The sequence below is a fragment of the Stylophora pistillata genome, chromosome 1 (assembly GCF_964205215.1).
Source record: "Stylophora pistillata chromosome 1, jaStyPist1.2, whole genome shotgun sequence".
Taxonomy (NCBI): domain Eukaryota; kingdom Metazoa; phylum Cnidaria; class Anthozoa; order Scleractinia; family Pocilloporidae; genus Stylophora; species Stylophora pistillata.
The window spans coordinates 38,377,699-38,401,259 of NC_142519.1; the positions used below are offsets into that span (position 1 = coordinate 38,377,699).

A 23,561-nucleotide genomic window follows, 5' to 3' on the forward strand; every position below is an offset into this window, starting at 1 on the left:
AGTGAAAATCGAAAAATGTAGCACATGATCGGAAAATTGAAAACCTTCATACTTTTCCCAGAGATACCATATAGTGAAATTAGAAGCGTCGTAAGGTTTTTTTTCCCAGACCTGCTTCTTTATCCTAGAAAATCCACGAAAACTGAAACGAGTGTCCGTAGCCGTAAAATGGCGGAAATCAGTACCCCGAGTAGAGGCCAATGAACTTTGCTCATGAAAAGCGCAAAAGAGAGCAAGCTCGTATCAATTTGAAAAATTTGTAGAGGAGGAATTGAGGTATGACTTAAGTCTAAAACGGGACCGTTTCATTTAATTTTGACATTACGGAACGCTTTTAAAAATCACCCATATTTCAAAATCCAAATATCGTATTTTGTAGCACATTTTCAATTATCATTTTCACCATGCGGTATAACTCGGAATCGGTTCATACTAAGCTAATGATAAGTGGAAATAGTGTTGTTTTCGAGGATATAAAAATTAATTTGGGGCTTTTCATTTCCGCACAGAAAAAGCAGGCTGAACTTTGTGAAAATTGCAACATCGTCAGATAGGTCTCGACATAATCCGATTAGGCACCCCGTGGTTAAATCCGGAACTCCGAGCACATTTTAGAAGTTAGCACCGTGGTCGATCAGGAGATTAATACAGTAAGCTAGCCCTGTATAGCTAACCACGGCAGATTGGTTTTTATCTCTGCTTTCGTTTCAAATTCTCATCCATTTCCAATGGCGGAATTGTTTACAATAACACATTCCTTAAGCTAGCGGAGGGCGTCTGTTTTTCTTTGCATATTCGAACACCTGTAAGTCCTAAGAAAGTTCTGGGGTAAACTTCAGCTTCATTTTGGACTTGAAAGAGGACAATTCAATCATTTATAACGGCAGGTCAAATGTTCTTTGCCGAAGACTTTGAAAACGGGAAGCAATCTGATACTTCTATAAATTCAACATAATCAAACGTTTGTCACGCAAGGTCGAAATATTTACGCTCACAAAAACACATTGGATTGTTCCTTTAATGCGGTTTTTTGGGCCACGAGAATAACACTTTTAAAAACTTCTTTATTAGATAAATACTGATTATGTTAACTTGGAAGAGTGTTTCACTGAAAAGTAGAGATACAGCTATAGGAGGACTCGACCCCCCTCCCCCCCTCCCATATATGTTAACTATTTTTAGCGAAAAATCATTAGACACAGTCGTGAGTGAAAGAAGACACTATGGCACGATTTTTCGTGGTGATTAATTATCAAACAAATTACATCGTTAGATGGAGGGATACTAAAAGTATTATGTTAGAAGAAAAAAAACTTAATAGATCAATTCAAAGCTTCAAAATCGCCTCCCTGCAGGAATTCTAACTTTTGGCAGGACAGTTTTGAGGTAAATCCGAGCATTCTGATTAGTTCTTACTTGGTCTGGAGTCTGCCATACGGACCATTTCCACGAAAGCGGTCATAAGCCGTTCATTTTTGTTCGCGAAAGCCGAGATATTAAAATTAGAGAGATTTTCCCGAACACCATGATAAATACTAAGTAACATCGCTTGCTTGAGCTGTATTGGGAATTATTGGCCCTCGGTATTTTTGTACGGACCTCGCTGCGCTCGCTTTATACGACCAGGATTTTCGGCCACTAATCCTCAGTACGGCCCTCGCACTTGGTTAGTAAGGAGTAATTCTTTGCGGCAACTGCTCATTTGTCTACCTTTCCACAGCCTCTGTAATTAAGAAGGTGACACTTCGATCAAGTCTCTGTAAGCAAACAACAAATTAAAAGAATATCCGGAACAAAGTACCGCGCCATTGTGGCAGTTTGACAAGACCGGCGCTTTGCAGCATTTTGGAAGTCTTCCTTGAAACGATAATTTTTGACAATTAAAAGTTCAAAAATGGGCTAGCTGGAAAATTGTTCTCAAAAATGCCTTCCTAATTCTGCGATTAGGCGTGCGCGTTTTTCCTCAGTTTAGCATGGCTGGATAACACTTTTAGAATGCACGGTATCTTTGTGACCCTCTCCTTCATCCAACGCCTTAAAAATCAGAGATGCTCGGAACTGGTGATCTAGTCTGATTGCTGGAAAGCGTGTTAAGAATTGGCGCTCGATCTGAAATTAAATCTATTTCGGCCTGAACATCGGTATTGCCGACAGTCTTTAGGTGTTCAGAAATGACTTTACGGCACGACATCAGCTGAAATATCAAAGGTCATCAAAAGAATTACCTTTTCTCGACTTGGTTGTTTTAATTTGAGAACAGTTTCCAGCCCAATAAATTTACGTGAGTTTTTGCAACTAGAACTCTCAATTTGGGAAGAACGTTCTTAACTCAGCCAAGATTCTTTGTTTGTAGTAGTGATTTCAAGTGGCACATTGTTTATCATACACTTATCCTCAGGTCTAGTTCACCCTATCTATTTCCTTCTGTTTCCAGCTCCATACTTGATATTATTCTCCTATTTCAATCATTTTGTACTTTGCCAGTGTTTTGCCTTTACTCTGACTTTGATCCTTTCCCTAATCTTCTTTTCTAGAACTATTTGTTGTTTTGTTTTCTGCTTATTGGCTCTTCTAAGTAATGTCACTATTACATTCAACTCTACATGAGATCCCCGCACCTAGGTTAACAAGTTTCACAGCAATGACTAGCTGATAAGAAAAATGATCGTATAAACAGGATTTTTAGAAAACCTTCTTCATCGATATTCGTGGCCGTAAAATTACAAGATGGAAACTAGATTGAAATAATTTCAGCCTTGCGTGACAAATGCTTGAGTGTGTCACATCTAAACACAGATTACTTCCCGTCTTCAACGTCGTCGGAAAAGAACATTTGACTTACCGTTATAAATGATTGAATTGTCCTCTTTCAAGTCCACAATGACACTCAAGTTTACCTCACAACTTTCTTAAGACTTGTAGGTGTTCGAATACGCAAAGAAAAACAGACGCCCTTCGTTAGCTTAAGGAATGTGTTATTGTAAACAATTCCGCCATTGGAAATGGATGAGAATTTGAAACGAAAGCAGAGATAAAAACCAATCTGCCGTGGTTAGCTATGCAGGGCTAGCTTACTGTATTGATTTCCTGATCGACCACGGTGCTAACTTCTAAAATGTGCTCGGAATTCCGGATTTAACCATGGGGTGCCTAATCGGATTATGTCGTGACTAATATGACGATGTTGCGATTTTCACAAAGTTCAGCCTGCTTTTTCTGTGCGGTAATGAAAGGCCCCAGATTAACTTTTATATCCTCGAAAACAACACTATTTCCTCTTATCATTAGCTTAATATGAACCGATTCCGAGTTATACCGCATGGTGAAAATGATAATTAAAAATGTGCTACAAAATGCGATATTTGGATTTTGAAATATTGGTGATTTTTAAAAGCGTTCCGTGATGTCAAAATTAAATAAAACGGTCCCGTTCTAGACTTAAGTCACACCTCAATCCCTCCTATACAAATTTGTTAAATTTATACGAGCTTGCTTCTTTTGTGCTTTTCATGAGCAAAGTTTATTTGCCTCAGTACCCGGGGCAATGATTTCCGCCATTTTACGGCTACCGACGCTCGTTTCAGTTTTCGTAGATTTACTATGATAAAGAAGCAAGTCTGGAGAAAAAAACCCTATCAAGTTTCTAAGTTCACTATAAGGCATCTCTGACTGAAATATGAGGACAGTCATTTTTCGGTCGATGTCCAGGCCCCGATTGTTCGATAGACAGATAACGCTATACACTGGATAAATCTCTATCCGGTGGATAGCGCAGTACGTTTTGGTAACACTTATTCGCTGGATTAAGATTTATCCGTTGGATAGCGTTATCCGCCCTTTGAACAACCGGAGCCATGGCATGATGTGGTATTTGTGATGATATGAACTAAGTTCCTGGCAAGCAGCTACTTCAAATTGTCTCAATCCTACTGCAGTTTTCTTTTAAGAGTTTGGAAAGCGTTAATTACAGAAATTATCTTGTTTTTGGCTAAGATTTTTCCTAGGAAAACCGAAAGCTGACTTGTCCACATGCTGCGCTAATTTGAGATCTCGGCTGAAAAAAGGGCCGCTCATTGGAATGAGGGCGCTTAATAGAGGTGGGAGGTGGAGCGAGTTCAAAGCTTTATCTTACTGCGCATTTCTAACTTTCTGATGTGATGATTTCTTTTTGACAGGGACTTATCCCATAATCAATTAAGGGACTTACCCTCAGGAGTTTTCAGCACTGTTCGGTATCTCCTCAACCTGTAAGTACCAATCAACATAAATCTCTATTCACTACTGTTACATTCACACAAGTGAGTCGAGGGCTCATAACTGTCTCATGCAGAAATCCACCAGCTGGAAATGAAAAATATACAATCGGTGGAGGAAAGGAATCCACAGTGTGCAGTAAAAGACCATCTCATTCATCATCTATCCTGCCCCCGCCCCCCTCCCCATTCCTTTTAATTAAAACCATCATCCGCCAAACGAGGACTAGAGTTTGGTCTCAAAATCAAACTAAACCCTGTAGTATGGGTGGGGGGGGGGAGGGGGTGGGTAGGGTTGCTCCAAAGAGCAGTCCTTACCAGAGCTCAGTTTCGACATGATAATCTTGTCAAAACTGCTCACTCAAGGTTACGGTTTATAGAAAATTAAAAAAAGGAAAACAGTGCGTGGAGAAAATGTGAGTGAAAAAACCTTGTGAAATATTTTCACTCCCTCAGCATGCAGTTACATTAAGAGTACTGCGGTTTGGTAAATCTAATTTTTAATTTAATTTTTGTATCAGTTCCCTTCTATGTTGTGGGGAAATTAAATAGGTTTCGGGCGCATTAATCATTACGTGGATCGGTTTAGTTCGTCTAATTAACTTGGTCACAAAAGTTTCTGTTTTACTACATATGATCGTTAGTTAATATTTAATCTTCCGCGTCAGCTCAATGTGCACTCTACTGTTATGTCTATCGGTTTCTGTCATCCCCATCCGTCGTTGGTCTTTCTCCTAGAATTATCACACTTCTATAAAAGTTGTTTGACTATTTTATGACTAGAAAGGAATTATTTTAAACCTCTTTCATCATATCAACATTTCTTAAGTTAGCTTAGAAAAGCAATATATCTGAGAACTCAATCACTAAGTACAGTATAATATTGGCTCCAAATGTGCAGCATCATAAGCTCATTCGACCCTCATTCAGGTAATCATTGTCAAACTCGTTCCGATCTGTATGCTGAAAAAGAGAACTTTTTTCAATATATTGATTTAATTAATTCATGATCTTTCAAGAAGAGGTCTGTCAAGAGGTCTTGTCACATAAAACACATAATTTTTTAAGTGCAGATTTTCTGAAGTAAAGAAAATTTGGTAAAAACCACAATGAAAGAGATGCTTCCTTGCCATTTCAGTATATGTTGGGTAACATGTGCTCTACAATGTATCATTCTAACCAGGACACTCAACTACATTGAAGAATAAAAAGTTTAATAGTCTATAAAAGCCACTCCACAGTTGAATTGATTACAACAACTTTTACAACAAAGACAGAATTTCTTTTGAGAACTATTTACTGAAATTTATACATCCGTGCTTTAAATATTCAAAATAGGATATGGCGTATCTGACAGCGATTTTTCTGAGAATCTTTTTTACAACTGTATATGCAGACATTACCATAGAGATGATAATCCAAAAGAACTAAAAAATATCATGTTACATTATACCATGTCACTTAAGCAAATCTTTGGAAATTTCCATGGACATTTCTGGATCGATTAGAACGTTACTGAACATTCACATTTTACCATGTCCATAGAAGATCTATGGAAATTTCCATATACATGTCAGGATCAATTATAACCGTACATCTTAAATTTTGCTGTGTTATGGAAGGTCTAAGGAAATTTCCATGCACATGTGTAGATCGACTAGAGCTGAACATCTTACATTATACCATGTTAATAGAAGGTCTATGGAAATTTCCACCACGTCAGGATCAATTATAACCGTACATCTTTAATTTTGCTGTGTTAATGGAAGGTCTATGGAAATTTCCATGCACATGTGTAGATTGATTAGAGCTGAACATCCTTACATTATACCATCTTAATGGAAGGTCTATGAAAATTTCCATGCACATGTCTTGATAGATTACAGCTGAATATCTTACATTATACCATGTTAATGGAAGGTCTATGGAAATTTCCATGCACATGTCTAAATCGATTAGAGCTGATCATCTTACATTATACCATCTTAATGGAAGGTCTATGGAAATTTCCATGTACATGTCAAGATCGATTAGAGCTGAACATATTACATTTTACCATGTTAGTAGAAGGTCTATGGAAATTTCCATGCACATGTCTAGATCGATTACAGATAAATATCTTACATTATACCATGTTAATGGAAGGTCTATGGAAATTTCCATGCACATGTCTAGATCGATTAGAGCTGAACATCTCACATTGTACTATCTTAATGGAAGGTCTATGGAAATTTCCATGCACAGGTGTAGATCGATTAGAGCTGAACATCTTACATTATACCATGTTAATGGAGGTCTATGGAAATTTCCACCATGTCAGGATCAATTATAACCGTACATCTTAAATTTTGCTGTGTTAATGGAAGGTCTATGGAAATTTCCATGCACATGTGTAGATCAATTAGAGCTGAACGTCTTACATTATACCATGTTAATGGAAGGTCTACGGAAATTTCCACCATGTCAGGATCAATTATAACTGTACATCTTAAATTTTGCTGTGTTAATGGAAGGTCTATGGAAATTTCCATGCACATGTCTAGATTGATGAGAGCTGAACATCCTTACATTATACCATCTTAATGGAAGGTCTATGAAAATTTCCATGCACATGTCTCGATCGATTACAGCTGAATATCTTACATTATACCATGTTAATGGAAGGTCTTATGGAAATTTCCATGCACACGTCTAGATCGATTACAGCTGAATATCTTACATTATACCATGTTAATGGAAGGTCTATGGAAATTTCCATGCACATGTCTAGATCGATTAGAGCTGAACATGTCACATTGTACCATCTTAATGGAAGGTCTATGTAAATTTCCATGCACATGTGTAGATCTACTTATAGCTGAATATCTTACATTATACCATGTTAATGGAAGGTCTATGGAAATTTCCATGCACATGCCTAGATCGATTAGAGCTGAACATCTTACATTTTACCATGTTAGTAGAAGGTATATGAAAATTTTCATGCACGAGTGAGTCGATTGCAACTGAATATCTAAGATATGTCATTTTATCATACAGAAGATCTATGGAAATTTCCATGCACATTGTTTGGATCGATCATGACTGAAAAATTCTTTCATTTGAGCCATGTTGATGGAATATCCATGGAAATTTCCATGCACATTGTGTGAATTGATCATAGCGGAACATCTTAAATCTTGCCATGTCAATGGAAGATCTATGGAAATTTCCATGCACAAGTGTGAATTGATTATAACTGAAAATCTTATATTTTACCATTCTACTGGAAGATCTATGGAAATTTCCATTCACAAGTGTGAATTGATCATAACTGAAAATCTTATATTTTACCATTCTACTGGAAGATCTATGGAAATTTCCATTCACAAGTGTGAATCGATTATAACTGAAAATCTTCTATTTTGACAATCTACTTTCCAAATTCTGACCTGAACTGTTGATGCTCAAGCTTCTCTGTATCTGGAATAACATAATCTGGGGGGACATCAACATTTATTTCTGCATCAGCCTGACATAAATAAAGAAAAGCAAGCTTAAAAAACTGTAGCAAAAACGCTTATTCCAGAAATTTAATATTTGAAGGACATGAACTAGACAGTAGAGAATGAAATGACCTCAACAATAAATAAGCTTCTAATTTAAGTAACTTACAGCTGTATACCATCAAGCTGTAACAGAGATCAGTTTGTGATTTTTCTAATAGTACTTGTCATTGTTACTAATATTATTGTTATTTACAATTATTACTATCATTATTAGTCTTGTATAATGCTAAGAATTAAAATGTAAGATCATCACACTCCTTCTGAGCAAAACAGATATCTTCATTGTATGAACAGAGTATAATTGTTAATGGAAACTATTGTTGAGATTTTTTGTTTCTATTTATTCTCCATTGTACAGCAGATATTTCCACTTACTTTCACTACAGTTAACCACTGTTCTCAGTGGATGAGGGTTTACCGGTTTCCAGTTTTCCTTTTTGCCACTCCCCCAGTGAAATGGGTGACATCCCCTCCTTCACGGCAAAAACATGCTCTACCTCGGCAGCCTTTGGAGTTGGGGTGTAACAACTCTCAAAGGAGGTCACAAGCTCTATCAATTAACAAGAGAAAACATTTTAAGATATTGTATCCATCCATATTGTCAGGAGAGGATAAACATCAATCAATTGAAGGCTTAAAATATAACTACATGACCGTCTCAATAGTTATACAAATCTACTCTGCTCCTCTTGAATTTTATATATATTTTTTATTACAAATCCGTAATTAGTTAACTATAGATTTTCTCTTAGTTAACTAATTAATATATACACTACTGTAAATAGCTCCTAGTCTTTTTTCTTTTTTAGTGTCCCCAAATTAGTAAGGGATTTTTCCCTAGCTTAGGATGGCTCTTCATGCAATGACAATTTCAATAAAGTTTTACTACTACTACCACTATTACTACTGCTGCTGCTACTGCTGCTGCTACTACTGCTGCTACTGAGGCTGCTGCTGCTGCTGCTGCTACTACTACTACTACTACTACTACTCATTTTCCAAGCTAGAAGTTTACTGATTGCATTCCTCCTAACAGTACCTATAGAGGTTCTTGTGTCCTTCTTTACCAAAAATTCAGAAAGCCTGTAAGACACAATTTAATATGACTATCAATTAACAACAACATCTAGTATTTTGAAGCTGCCAATTAAGCATCCCAGCAGTGAAACTTTGACTAAAATCGGCAGCATTAATAAGATGGTTCTGCAATGTAACTATTCTCAAAGAGAGTTTTCCTCTCAACTGAATTCAATGAAAATGAAACTCTGATTCTTACTTGTTAAACATCTGGTCAGCAGCTTCATGAGTGTGTCCAAATTTAGTTTTACCTATAAAGACAAAAGTTAGATTTGAAGGAATTTTTTGTTCATGAATCACGTTATAAAAGGAATGGTTACAAATTCGTTGTATTTAATTTACTCTGATTTATGATTTAGACTATATACGAGAAGAAACTTGTTGGTGCAACTAAAGGACAACATAAGATGTGCTGTACCTTTCATTTAAATTGGCGTGCATCCATAGCCAATCAAGTACGATTTACCTTGTTTGCAGCGAGTTATTGCTCTGAAGATTCCTACGTATCATGCATATCTCTGCGAAATCCACGGCTTCTAAGAATTTCTCAGCACATCCAGATTTTGTTGCCTTAAATATACAGAAACCCACAGAAGTGATGAATATTTCGTAACTTTGAGTCGATATTAGCCTAAATCTCAGACGGTCTGAATCCAGTTTCTCAAATATCCGTCAAAATCACGAGGGCGCCTTGTATCGTCAGAGAACCAGGCTAAATAATCGCCTTCGTGCCTTCATCTTGAGGTAAAGGACTGTAACTCGTAAACAACAAAACAGCGAACGGCGGAAACAAATCACCCAAGCAGCCTCTTTTCCTCTCTCTACAAAAAACGACCAAAACGTTTACTCTTCCCCACTTCTTCTGCTCTATATGGCATAGCCAGCAACAAAATAATATCGATTGATTGTTTTTTTTTTTAAGTCGTTACGCTGTTGGCTGTTTTGGTGTTTACGTCCACTCTGTAATGGCTATTTCGAACCCAGTCTCTCTAATAAACGACAATAATAGTTTATACGTTGCGCTACAGTCGAATTTAATTCAGACGAATTTAATTCAAGGTCGCACAAGCAATTAAATTCGACGATAGCGCGACGTCTAAAACGAATTAAATTCGTCTGGTAAATTAAATTCGTCCTTGACGTTTTATCCGTCTTGGTAAGACGGATAAAATATCGATAACGCGTCTTCAGTTTTAACGTCGCACCGAGAGTCGCGTATAATGAAATGCATGCATTTTCTTGATGTATTTCAATTTATTTCAAAATGACACCTCTGACCAGAGGCACTGCATTTGGGAAGAGAAATAATTTCGGTTCAAACTGATTTCGACGCATAAAACCACGCCACGATTTACGTTGATGGAACGACGAATTCGTCTGAATTAAATTCGACCGTAGCGGGACGTATAAACTAGGCCTAAGGAATGCGTTACGATATGTCACTGCGGGAGTTCGTGATACTTCCTATCTAATTACCACAATTATCGCTTTAGATTTTAGAGCCTTTCCTTCTTTCAAAGAAGCAGCATGACACTTCTCGCCATCGCAACCTCCAGGTTTTTTCACTTTGTGAACTTTTCCTACGACAGATACGTCTCTCTTTGTTTACTAGGTTAGAAATATCAACTTATCCTTTTTTAATTTGGTTAAGGTGACAACTAAAAAGTATGATGAAACTTTCTAAATTGCAGACAATGTGTCTTTGTCAGATATTTTCAAATCAAAACTTGAAATATCCAACATTATAAGGTCAGGCATTCCTTCGACCTTACCCGTACATAATACAGGCTTAAAATAAATGACTAAATGACAAAAATTACGTAAACTCGCCCTTCTGTTACAATTCTTGTTTACATCAAAAAATTTATCAAAATACATCGAAATGAAAACTGCCTTTTTTATTGATCCTCTAACTTCCCAATAGACGGTAGTTTATAGATTAGGGCGTCAAGATTGTTCCACTATCCTAGTTGCTGTATTATGGATTTATGACGCTCCATTTTGCAGTGCAAATCCAGCTCACTAATACGTGTTCTTCACAATGTTCACAATAAGCCTTTTTTACTTGCTTTGGAGGCGCCGCCCAAAGCCCGATTGAATTCCCGGTCTTCCTCTACGTCTAAAGTCGGAAACTTGTCGAATTCTTTCAAAATGGGGCAAAACCTCCTGGACTGATCTTCAACTTTGATGAAATGAAGTTTTAGTTCTCTCATTTTTGCGCGCTTCCGGCGTTGGGTTTTTGAGGTCAGTTCGTTCCTATCTCGTTTTTCACTTTGGATAAGTCGGAAAAATTAACTTTTGGAATACACTGATATCCTTTTTTTTTCAGCCACGTCCACGATTTTAGCATCATTTTAAACACTGGAGGAAAAACACTTGGAGGAGCTCTTAATTGCTCTTTGGCTGCGTGAATAGGTATTGAATTGTACGGACGGTATAAGCTGGCAAACAGTTTTCCGGCTATTCATAACGAGATCTGTTACTTTGAGAACATCAAAGAATTCCTCTACTTTTCCCCCTATATCAACTGCAGTGTTTCTGAATTGAGAATTATTATCCTCAAACAGAAAGAAAAACGTTCTGTTTTTGAAGTTAGGGAAGAGCTGATTAGAAATTTACCTTCAAGGTTGCCGCTTTGCGCCTTGTTACCGCTGAAGCTTTCATTTTCAGAAAGGACCACATTGTTATCGTCCTCACAACCTGCAGCGCTAGAAGTTTCTACTTCTTACTCTTTGGAAGCTCTGTGCTCAGGCGAGAGTGGTGTTTCAGCTCTTGAAGAGTCTAACGATTCGGTACTCGATCGAGGCTTCCCTTTTCCGTTTAGCAGGCGTGCTTGCTAAGAGAGGTTGAAATACCTCCACGGCTGACTCTTCTATTCTCGTAGCTCGGCTCTCAAAGCTTTCTTCAGTAACTGATGTTTCTACCAAAAGCTCCTCGGCGAGACTTGAAGGAATCGAGAGTGACAGTAGCTCTTCTGCAACCGAACTAGAGTAATCCATAATATCCATAACAGTTCATGTATTCCTATTTCAGTTTGAAAAAACTAACAGTTTCCTCAACAGCGTGATGCGGCTGTCGGAAATTTGAAAACTCCTACGTCATCGGGCATACAAAAGAATTTCTTATGGGGTGTGCATATTAACCAATAAACAAACGATACGGCTTAAATGATCTCAATTCAAAATGGTGGTCGCACATTCTTCAGGGTTCATGCAGGTCAGCTATTTGACAAGCCAGGCTCAAAAAACTCAGTGAGTGAAAAGATAAGGGAACAACACGTGGTAGAGGGTCCTCGCTTCCTTACTCGAAAGAAGGAAAAAGGGAAAAGCGGCACTATTCCGACAGAAAGTGGTACTTCGCGAAAACAGAAAACGGAGAGGTGCGCCGGCACACTGCATCATTACAATATATCATCCATTCTAGCGCAGGATTGCACTGATCCTGGGTCTGTTGTTCACATGAAGCCTGCGAGTGAAGATCGAAGGAAACTCAAGGTACGTTTCGTTTCGAGAATTCTGAAAAATTTAAGCTTCAGTCAGAAGAAAAGAGAATTTGCTCTAAGAAAGATCATTTTGAGTTTGTACGAGATAAGGATCATTTTCTATCGTGCAATAGAAAAATAAGTTTGGAGGAAAAAATGTTCTTGTGTCTTAGATTAGCTGCCTTTGATTTGGCTTCCAAAAAGGTCCGCACTGAGTAAACTTGGCCTGTCTATGGCAATGGATTTCCCTCCTTTCGGCGTTTAGCTTACTCTGACCATTCACTCTCAATTTTTACTACCTTTTACATGAAATTTCCCACACAAATTTAAAGCATTTCGCAATGCGAGCACAATAGCAATCAATCTGTAACACTTTTCAAAAATGCCGCAAGAAAGTTCCGCTTCTGGTCTCCGTTTCCGCTAAACGTGTTTGGACGGAGCCGGCGATGCCGCATTTTCAATCGAATTTACTTTTCACACCAATGTAATTCGTAAAAGATACGGTAAAACGGTTTTATGATATTTCAAACGGCATTCATTGTTTCTTAGTTAAAATAAACCTCGGAAAAAGTCTTCTCCCGGACGTTTCAAGGTGTTCTTAAATCCCACCGACGACCTCAATAAACTGTTGTACCGAGAAATTTCTGACATTTCAAGATTTGGAAAACAAGTCAGAAAATTACTAGAAGTAGAATTGTTCCCCACGTCAAGTTCTGACAAACGACCTGTAAATAGTTCCTCTACCAGTGGCTGCGAGGAAAATCAAGCCAAAAAAACGGTGAGGTGAGAATGAGTCAAACACTATTTCCGTACAACCAAGTGAACCATTTTCTTTTGATGCTGAGACCTTGTCGATTACGACGTTTACGTCGACAAACGTAAACGTAAGAGCCAGTGTCATTATTGTTGGCACACATCGAAAAGTGCCACAAATTGGTTTGTGGCTGAGAATGAGGTGGACCTCATGCAGCACATCATAAAGCTTTTCGTGCCTCTAAGAGGGATTGTATTATTGTTTGGAGACTCGTATACTCTAGGTAAGACACAATTATACAAATAAAATGTACTTAAGCTGCACATTTTACAGACATTGACTCCTTTATTTTCTATGCCATAATACAGTTACTAAATTGCTAAAAGAAGTGAGACAAGATTGCTGACTTGCAGTAACCTGCAGTCAAAACATCTGTAAACAATGCCAATACCTGCAAAAAGTAAAAACTTGTTTATCCCTTATTTTTATGTGTTTCAGTGAGTTTCTGCCTCAAACTGTCAGTTGAAAGGAACGGGAACTTATTATCCGTATGTAAGGACGAGAAGCCTGTTTCTGGTTTTAGGAAAGAAGCTGTCACGCTGAGCCGTCCAGCATGCAAGCCGGGATCAGGGTCCAAAGATAACGAAGAGTGGAGAATTTGTTTAGCAAAACATGAAACAGATACTATTTTGAATATTCGAATGAGTATTACATGAAAATTTCCATAAACTTGTTTTGAAAAGGAATTTTGGCCCTATAAACTTGTCACTATAAAATTCCATATACCCATTTTGGGCCAAGAAAGTTTGAAATTATTATTATTTTTTGCGTGTGAAAGGGTATTACATGGATATTTTCAACGTACCGGTACCGCTTTGGTCAGGACTGTTTGATACTGTTTGTATACGAGGATAAATATTTCATGGAAATTTCCATAGATCATTTTGGTGAGGCACTATCCGGCACAATGAAATCGTATAAGTATTACATGAAAATTTCCTTGTACCTGTTTAAATTGGTTCTGAATGATTGATACTGTTTGTATACGTAAATGAGTATTACATGGAAATTTCTATGTACCTGTTTTGATTAAGAATGTTTGATACTGTTTTGTATACGCGAGTAAGTATTGCATGTACATGGAAAATTCCATGGACCCGTTTAATGGCCAAAGGTGTTTAAAATTCTTTTTTTACGCGCAAATGGGTATTACATGGAAATTTCAATGTACCCGTTCAATTTTGTTTAATAATGATTGATAATGTTAAGTATACGTGAATGAGTATTACATGGAAATTTCCATTGCCTTTTTGTGTGGCACAGTTGTATTGAAATCATAAATACTTCTGACAAGTTTTCTTCTCTGAAAAATAAATCGACTTTTAAACGGTTTACTTAACCATTCGAGGGATATATGTGCTGCTGTTTGGGCGAGTTATCCTAATATTAGGGTACCGTTCACCACTGATAACTGGAAAAGTAGACGCCAACATGCTCATTTTTTACTGTTTAGTAACAAGTTGAAAGAAACCGATTAAAATGTTTTGAAATTAACTGAAACAAATATAAATTGTGATGGCCGATTGAGTCACTGAAATTGTTGATTGAGCCGTAAGTCTTAGTTCATAGACAGCCGCTCGGTGATGTTGACGATTCTTTGCTTTAACCTTAGTAACTATACCATGGCAAAGTTTGATTTTTTTCCAAATTTCTTACTTCAGAAAATCTGTACTTAAAAAATTACGTGTTATAATTGATTTCTGCTCAATTTGCCCATTTGTTGACTGCTCATTTACAATGTCATAAAATTTTCACTTTCTAAAAAAAAAATTAAGTTCGGAACCTCATTTTTGACGGTTTCGTGTAGAGGTATAAGACAGGTCACCTCCCATAATGTTGAAGTCCTTTGGCAAAGAAAGAGAGGGGTCAAAAGCATCTCCCTTAACTTTTTCGTGTCTACCTGAACACCAATCTTTTCAAACTGTTCACTGATTCCATGTACGTCACTTTGGAAAAATTGTGGAAACTGTTAGGAGCCACACGCATGTACAAAGTAAAGAGAAGCTCTCTTGACAGGATACAAATATCAGTAGTTCTGTCCAACCTCAATACAGATTCTCTCGGGAACCAATTGAAATATCGGAAAAGGCTCACATTCCTTTTCAGTCTTTCATCAGCTGAGTGATACAGTTTAGTTAGTTTGGATGCCCGAGGCAACGCGAAGGCTGGTAATTCAATTAAACAAACACCGTCAGGTTTGTCTTTAAGGAAGCTCGGTAGGGTTTTTTTGACCAAGATACACGCAAGCAAATTACTCGCTTCTGCCACGGTTAAATAGAGGGTCTCCTTGATGGGGAGTTAATTAAAATCGATCATAAAATCATTACGGAAAAAAATAACGCAAAAGACAAAAAATTACTTAAGCACATTAACGGTAAGAGACGATCAAGATTTTTCTTATGAAATGAATTGAAGGCAGTTTGAAATTATAAAACTTTATTTCTATACTTGGCAGTCTATAATGTATTCACTTGGGTCCCATTATACCTAAATTATAGAAATTTCACATTTTATTTTGTTGAACCGATGCCGAGTTAATAATATGGGTAAAAAAACCTTGTGAAGTGTGCTCACTTCCTCAGCATGCGGTTACATTACGAGTTCCGCGGTTTGGTTATTTCAATCCTTTTCAATTTTGTGTATTAGTTTCCTTATACGTTGTAGGGAATTAAATAGGTTTCGGGCGCATTAATCATCATGAGACTCAGTAAGTCTTCTTTTTTACTTGGTTCGAAATTTCGACGCAAGACTTGGTTTACTAATTTTGATTGATATTATTCAATCTTTCGCGGCAGCTTAGAGGGTTGTCCAAAATCACGGATCATAACGATTCGTAAAACTGAATTGTCGATATTTGCTATCCGTGCGGGTCGTGTAATTTATTCATGAGTCGATGAAAAAAACCTAAACTGGCATAACTGTTAAAATTTATACAAATCATGATGAGGTCTGAGCGACTGCGGCCATACTGGGGTCCATCTCATGGCGATCTCCGGTCATCGTAGTGAAGCAGGCCTCAGAAATTACATCGTCCGCCCTTCGAGTGAACAACTTAGAGCTTGAATAACGGCTGGTAGTTTCTAAAGCAACTGTTTGGGGTAGCGTCGGTGGGGGTAACGAAATAATTTGAATATATCAACCAAGTTGAAATGGTAAGTTGGCCACCGTTACGATTATAAAAGCTCACGTTTCGAGCGTTAGCCCTTCGTCGGAGCGAGAGGGCTAACGCTCGAAACGCCAGCTTTTATAATCGTAACGGTGGCCAATTTACCATTTCAACTTGGTTGATATATTCAGACTAAGAGCTTGCTCTGATAACTTTTCTGATGCGCTAAGTGGAAGGCCGCATCAGTCACTGCAGCGGAGTTTTGCGGCGCTATAATCCCGAACAATTTTCATGTTCCTTTGAATCCAGCTGTCGTCCATTCATAAAACACACGCCTCGAGCATTTTGTTCTCTAATTCATCATGTGAAAAAACTTGCAAGTCTCTGTGTATAAGCTTTAATTCGGTCGCATTTCACTTAGAACAATTCACTGAACACTAAGACTAAAAACTTCAGGCAAGCATTAAATTTGAACTGGCGCGCTACAAATATATTTTATTTCTTCTCAAGAAGTGGGAAAAACACTCGACTGCGTCTCGTGTTTCTACCCACATTTCTTGCCGTGTTGACCGGGGATTCTATGAGTTCTGAAAAGAGCTCCTGATTTACACTCTGCTTTTCTTTAATGATGTACATGACAGAATTTTAAATTTTTCAGAAGATCTTGTTTCTGTTGCTGCAGCAAACGAAGAGTGTTACGATTAAACCGTTGTGATAAACGTTGCCAATGGCTACGTTTCCGAATTCTCTCAGTTATAAAGCTTGCGAAGGCCGTATTGAAAGTGCGGTTGTCAATTTTTAGGCCTCCTACAGCAGAGAAAATTTTCAGAAGTCCTCCTGAATCATAGGAGAAACCTTTCCATATGCTAACTGTGGAGTTTCACGAATAGTTCATCAGATTTTGTCAGCCTGAAAATCAGCTTTCATACTGAAGAGCATCTAAAATTGCCATTTTTTAAAGCAGTTTCGGTAATGGTTATAGAAACTGCAGAAAACAAACTTCAGAATAAATTCATTCACTTAACCCTCTTGTACAAAATGCATATCCTGGGAAATAGCTAAGGCAACTAGTTTTTTTTATTATAAGTGAAAAACGTAAGTGCGCGTAGGCGATTTCCAGCCATTTTCTCTCTCGTTTCGCTCTCTTTACTTGGAGGACCCTTAAAACTATCACTTGCATTGCTGAATATCCCTTTTTGAGTTATTTTTTTTAAATAAAAATAACTATATGTTAGCATATAGATTGGTGTATTGTGGTGTAGTGTAATCTGATCAGCGCAGTTTGGTGTATCTCTAAGCAATCTGATTGGCACATCTTTTTTTTGGTGTATCTCAACTCAATGTGACTGGCCCAATTTTTTGGTGTATCACAAACCAATCAGATTGTAGTATTTTTTGATGCCGCACCAATCAGAGCGTTCTTGCTAATTTGGGGTTTGACAGGTCTTCAAATTTCAGCGAATCAACACTTGAGTCGGAGAGAGCGGTTCGCGAATTAAGGAAATGTATCAGTCGTGTTGGGAAAGTGGTGGAGTTGTGATCGTTGTACGACTATGCTTATTCTTCCTTCTGAAGAAGAGTGAGTGAAAGATGAGAAAAATTTTGAATCAAATATTACTTCAGATGTTGATAGGAGCAACCTCAGGATATTTCATTGCTATATATGAGGTAATCAGCGATTCCAATTTTGAATTTCGCTCAAGGAACGAGTTAAGATGACATCTACAAGAGTTGTAAGATCATCTATTCAGTGTAATGGCTCATGTCCTTCGTGAGGATTTTATCGCTATGATCTGTCTGGATTTGAAAGTTCGTCAGGGAACTTTTTCTACCGATTAGCGAGTTAAAACGTGCATGTTTTGTGTACCGCTCCTTCACTTACGACGCACACACCGTCAGCTGGAGGCCTAACACGAATTTAGCGCTATAGCATGTTGTTTCGGAAAGACTAGTTTTACTGACTCTGGTAAATCTTGCGCAAGATATTTGCGTAAATCATGTTTGATTGATAATCTTTTTTATTGCCATATGGCTGTTCTTTTAGTAGCGGTTGAAACGACCACCAAGTTACATTTACTTTCTGCGTCGACTGCCATGTTACATATCCGTTTCTTTGCTTCTAAAGTCCTCCATGAATTAAATATTGTTTAAACGATACTTTCCCGTTACAATTGCGTGTTACTTTTTACTCGCCAGTATGGATTAGATTTTCTTCGATTAAATGCCATTTTCCAGTAAACAACGCAAATTTTATGACATAAATCTACCTCAATGAAAAATATCTTACAAGGGACAGAATGGTACGGTCGGTTAATTTTCCACGCAACTCTCACGTGCTTAGACGTTTTCTACCAATAAAATTCGCTTATAGCTAACCTGGACTTTACCCTATTGCGTGTCAATTTCCTGTAAACAACCTGCATTTTATCACGTATTTCGCACGCAAAGGGCAAAGTCCAGATAGGCAACAGCCAATCAAGTTGCCCACCTTATTATCCTTTGAAGAATGATACTTTCTCTTGGTTCAATCTACTTTCACTTGTTCGAAGAACGGAGACCGGAAAATATCTTTGTCCAGAGACTGTAAGAGATAAAATAGAGCTTTCCACTGCAAAATTATATGGCAGAGTATTTTGAGGCAACCATCTGTTACTGAACAAGAAGCTACACGGAGCCTATATTTGGGCCGGATTTGTGGATCAGCGGATTGAATTGAATTGGTTCGAATTGAGGGCTTTGCTGTTCTAGCAAAATCGCTGTCGAGTGCTTTTCATGGTTTGTTAACATGGAGAGTTATAGAGACTAAGACTTCGGAACAAGTTGATGCCATCCATGACAATTTGGAATTACTAAAATCGCCGGAGGAAAGGCGAGATCACTCAATAAAAATTTGCATTTGAACGCGAGGACTTTATTTACAAGGATGTCTCTTGCTTACATCTAATAACAAACCTTTCAAGTTTTTTTTGCCTCGGAACGATATATCACAGAAGGCATTTTATAGACCTCAAGTTTTTTGACTGATTGAAATTAAAGGTATGTGGCAGTGACTTCCACAAGTTTTTTTTTTTTTTTTTTCGGTCTGAAAAGTACAATTGTTTTGTTCGCAATATTTATTTACGGATGGCTTCAAACGCCAATGTTTACATAAGATGGTTGTATTAATTAATCCAATTAAACAATCGGCCAAAAATTTTACTCTTCCCAAGGGTTGTTGTTTTCATCGGTACGTTAACAATAGTGGTGATTCACAGTATTAGGTTTGTACTTTAAATAAATATATTTAAGTTCACTCGAAAGATGAGTATAAACTGTAACAAGCTTATCGTTGATGCGCGGCCAGTACTTCAAATCTGACTGACACTCGATGCCAAAACTCAACCTCGTTCCCTGGATATGCCACCACATTACTTTACGCCAATTAAAAACTACACGCTATTGTGCATTTTCTTGCACAGGAAAAACCAAACAGAATTTCTGATTCTGGCCCTTAATGGTCAGAATAATAACTAGGACTTTGTCTCTGACGAAGGAACGGCAATAGGCACAATTTTAACCTACGAGCAGGTTGTTGTTTAGTCTCGTCATGCAATGTTGGAGAGAGAGAGAGCGTTGCGTGATAAGTTCAAATTAGGGCTGTGGAGGGGACTGCAGGGAGCGTTGTACCAATGCAGTTTATTTTTACCAACAATTATTCAGACACCAGCATCAGTTATATAGTGTTCCATTTCAACCTACGTATCCAAAAAAATAACTCCTGCATGCGTAGCATGCCTATGTCTATGTCATAGGCATAAGTGAAACCAGGGAGAACTTTAAAACAGGTTTCAAAATGAATGTTGATCTGGATAGTTTCACACTTCATTCCTAACTCTCCAGATCTGCTACTGGTGGTGTGGCAATTTATTGCCCTGAGTATAACTGTCTTTCAATCCTGTAAGGTGTGAGGAACACTTTGAGTCAATTTTATCTCTGTTATCAAGAGGAAATAAGATTATGTTCCTAATGAGAGACTTTAATATTGACCTATTAAACTGGAAAAGCCATCTGGAATCCAATGATTTCCTACAACCAACACGCATTACTGAAAGATCTGAGTGCTACTAGTGGTAACCTAGTCCTAAGTAGGCTAAGAGTCTCTCCTCATCTTTCCAAATTTTTTATTGTAGATAATGTTAGGTTAAATTATAAAACTCTAAACTTTTACAAAAATGATTACTGTAAGTTTGATGAAGGAAATTTTACTGGGGATCTCTCACTACTTGACTGGGTTAACATTTGAAATAGTAATTTAGACGACTAATTTGACGTTTTTTTTATGATCAAGTCTTCCAGTTTATTACTTGTCATGCACCATACAGGAAGCTCTCTAAGCATGAATAAAGTTATCTACTAAACCGTGGATTACATAAGACATACTTGCTAAGATAACATACAGAGATAAGCTCTATTCTCAGGTCATGAAAAGTAAGGAACCAGATCCAAATGTGATATCTCTTCATCTTCATAAGAAATTCAGGAATAGTGTTGTTAAAGATATCAAAGCCAGCAAGTCTAATAACTTAAAGAATTAGTTTCTGTGTAATCGGAAAAAGATTTTAAAAATCTGGTCAGGAATTGGATCAATCATAAACATTAGTAAAGTTGAAGCCAACTATATCCCTACCCTTTTAGAAAGTGGCAGCAAATCTATTGACAATCCTTGTGCTATTTCCAACATCTTTAACAGGTTTTTGCTAACCCTATCCCGGGTAGAAACACTGATAAAGATATTCCACAGGGGGAGTTGTTCTCCTACCTCTTTTCTAAATGGCAATTTTCTTGAATCAATGTTCCTTTCCCCTATCATTTCATTTGAAGTTGAGTCTTACATATCTCAAATGGGCAATGATAAGTCTATTGGCCTTTGCAGTTTTCCAATCAGATTGCTAAAAATTCCTAAAACCAATATTTCTCCACTTCTTTCATCCCTAACTAATGACTCTTTTCTCTGTGGCATTTTTCCAAATAAAACTGAATTGGGAAGAGTTCCTCCAGTTTTCAAGAAAGGCTCTGGACAAGACAAAGATAATTGTAGGCCAATATCAGTGCTGCCTGTTTTAAGCAAAATATGTGAAAAAGCTATGTATAAGAGTCTCTATGGTTATCTTGAATGCCATATTCTCTACTCACTTCAGTTTGGCCTTAGACAGTAGTGTTCAACTAATCCCACACTTCTAGGTATCACTGAGTCTATTCGTTACTCAATTGACCACAATGAGTTTGGCTTTGGTATTTTCATTGTTTCAAAAATTTTGATGAGGTAAATCATTTAATTCATTCTTTGACTAAAATCTGACATGGAAGAATCATATTGATGAGCTCTACCTAAAACTGTAAGAAACTGTAGGAATCTTCTCAAAATTGAGGTACTATGTTGGCACTGATATACTTCATATGCTTTATTATTTGTTAATCTACCCCTTTCTCACTTATGGTATCCTAGTTTGGGGTTTAACCTATCCCACTTATTTAAAGCCAGTGATTACTTTACAAAAGCGTATACTCAGAATTAAGACATTTTCTGAACCAGCATCACACTCAGAACCACTACTGAAATCTCTCAACCCTCTTAAATTTCTCTGATATAATGGATCTTGAGATTCTTTCTTCTGTTTATCAGTGGTCCCAGAAAAAAAACTCCTTCCGGTATTACTAATTACTTTAAGCTAATATCTTCTGTCCATTCACATCATACATGTCAATTACTGAATGAAAACCTGTTTGTAAACCCAATTCAAACAACCCAATATGGTATTCTTCCCTGCGTTACACTTGTATCACACCCTGGAATTCATTACCAATTAATGTTAAACAAATCTTTCCCTTTTTTAGATTTTGTCAAAATATAAAGAATTCTATGATCAATGGTTACAATGGTGTTAAATAGTTTGTGTAAATATCTTTTATTCTTAATAGTTAGTAAATTGTTATTGACACTGTATTCCCTTGGTTTGAATTTTTTGTTCTGGGACACCCACTCGATCAGTTCTTAAAACTATTTGGGTGCCCCAAACTCCACACAACTAACAAACGTATTCAAATATTCTTTTCTTCCTATCATTCTTCAATTGTCAGATATCCTTAGTTACAATCATGAATTGTAAATTAATTTTAGTTTCTTTTTTTCCGTTCTCCTATTGTACTGTATTCCTAAAAATGATATTTGTAGCACTACTGTAATAATTATGATCTTCTCTAGTACACTGTATTCAAGTGAGTTTAAATAAATTGATTGATTGAATTGATTGATTGATTCAAACCCTAAATTCTATAGTTTCTTTTCCATATCTAGCATGGTAGGTTTCAAAAGACATCCAACAAAGATTACTTAGACAGGAGAATGCTGTCAAAAATCCTTTGCCTACTTTATAGCACACTGAAACACGCCCAAGTAAAAAAAGAGAATGTGAGAAAGTAATAAGGAGAGGAAATGCGCTTGTTAACATCTGGACATTTCTGACCACAAGTTACAAACAATTATGAAAAATGAAGTAAATAAATAGATAATAGATATCGCTGTCTTTTTTTTGAACAATTGGCATTTTACCCTTGATGCTCAACAAAAACCTAAACTCAATTTCTGTGGAGACCGAAACCTTGATGTCTGTTTTTACGAGAGTTAGCTCTACTTAAATGAATTCAAAGGGTATGTAATTCTGTGGTATTTTGATGAAACCTGGCCAGAACATTCGTTGAAGTATTTTCTTTTGTTCACCTTCGATATAGATTCCCTTGGGAACCTATACAAATACGGAAAAAGCCTCACATCCTTTCTTTAGCCTTTCATCTGTTAAGTGATACAGTCCAGTTTGATCAGCATGCAGTTGGATCACAAGTACTGTGGATTGGTTATTTCAATCGTTTTCAATTTAATTTGTGTGTCAATTGCCTTCTATGCTGTGAGGATTTAAATAGGTTTTAAGTGCATTAACCATTAGGTGACTCAGTAATTTATCTATTTTACTTGGTTTGAAAACTTCTCCTAATACTTTTCGTTTCACCAAATTTAATCGATATAATTGGTAATTGACATACGATATGATTGAATTGGATATTATTTCTTAAGTGTATTCTACTTTACTGTTACATGTGTGTCATCCCTATCCATCCTTAGACTTGCTATTAGAATTATTAGACTTTCTGAAATTTTTTTCACTTTTTGAAGACTAGAATTGAAATTATTTTAAGCCACCACGATATCGACATTTCTTTAAGTTAACGCAGTATATCTGACCTAACA

At 37.1% G+C, this 23,561-nt stretch overlaps 2 protein-coding genes and 2 long non-coding RNA genes across 5 annotated transcripts in view; 3 read left to right on the forward strand and 1 right to left on the reverse strand.

The window, feature by feature from the left end:
* Positions 1-23,561, forward strand: part of LOC148742395 (uncharacterized) — a 280,537-nt gene that overhangs the window by 86,541 nt on the left and 170,435 nt on the right. The gene's annotated exons all lie outside the window — the stretch shown is intronic.
* LOC111328254 (uncharacterized) overlaps positions 1-23,561 on the forward strand; it is a 156,166-nt gene that overhangs the window by 62,509 nt on the left and 70,096 nt on the right. The window contains exon 11 of the mRNA XM_088737377.1: positions 4,176-4,247. Coding sequence (XP_088593503.1) covers positions 4,176-4,247 — 72 coding nt within the window. The remainder of the gene's footprint in view (positions 1-4,175; positions 4,248-23,561) is intronic.
* LOC148742399 (uncharacterized) lies at positions 5,451-9,863 on the reverse strand. The gene is made up of 5 exons (XR_015999557.1): positions 9,345-9,863; positions 9,078-9,129; positions 8,841-8,884; positions 8,177-8,351; positions 5,451-7,764 (listed from the first exon to the last, which is right to left on the reverse strand). It is a non-coding gene; the product is annotated as an uncharacterized LOC148742399 (long non-coding RNA).
* On the forward strand, positions 11,658-14,868 carry LOC148742400 (uncharacterized). The gene is made up of 2 exons (XM_088755781.1): positions 11,658-12,372; positions 13,612-14,868. The coding sequence occupies exons 1-2, from the start codon at positions 12,046-12,048 to the stop codon at positions 13,612-13,614; spliced, it is 330 nt and encodes a 109-aa protein (XP_088611907.1). The 5' UTR covers positions 11,658-12,045; the 3' UTR covers positions 13,615-14,868.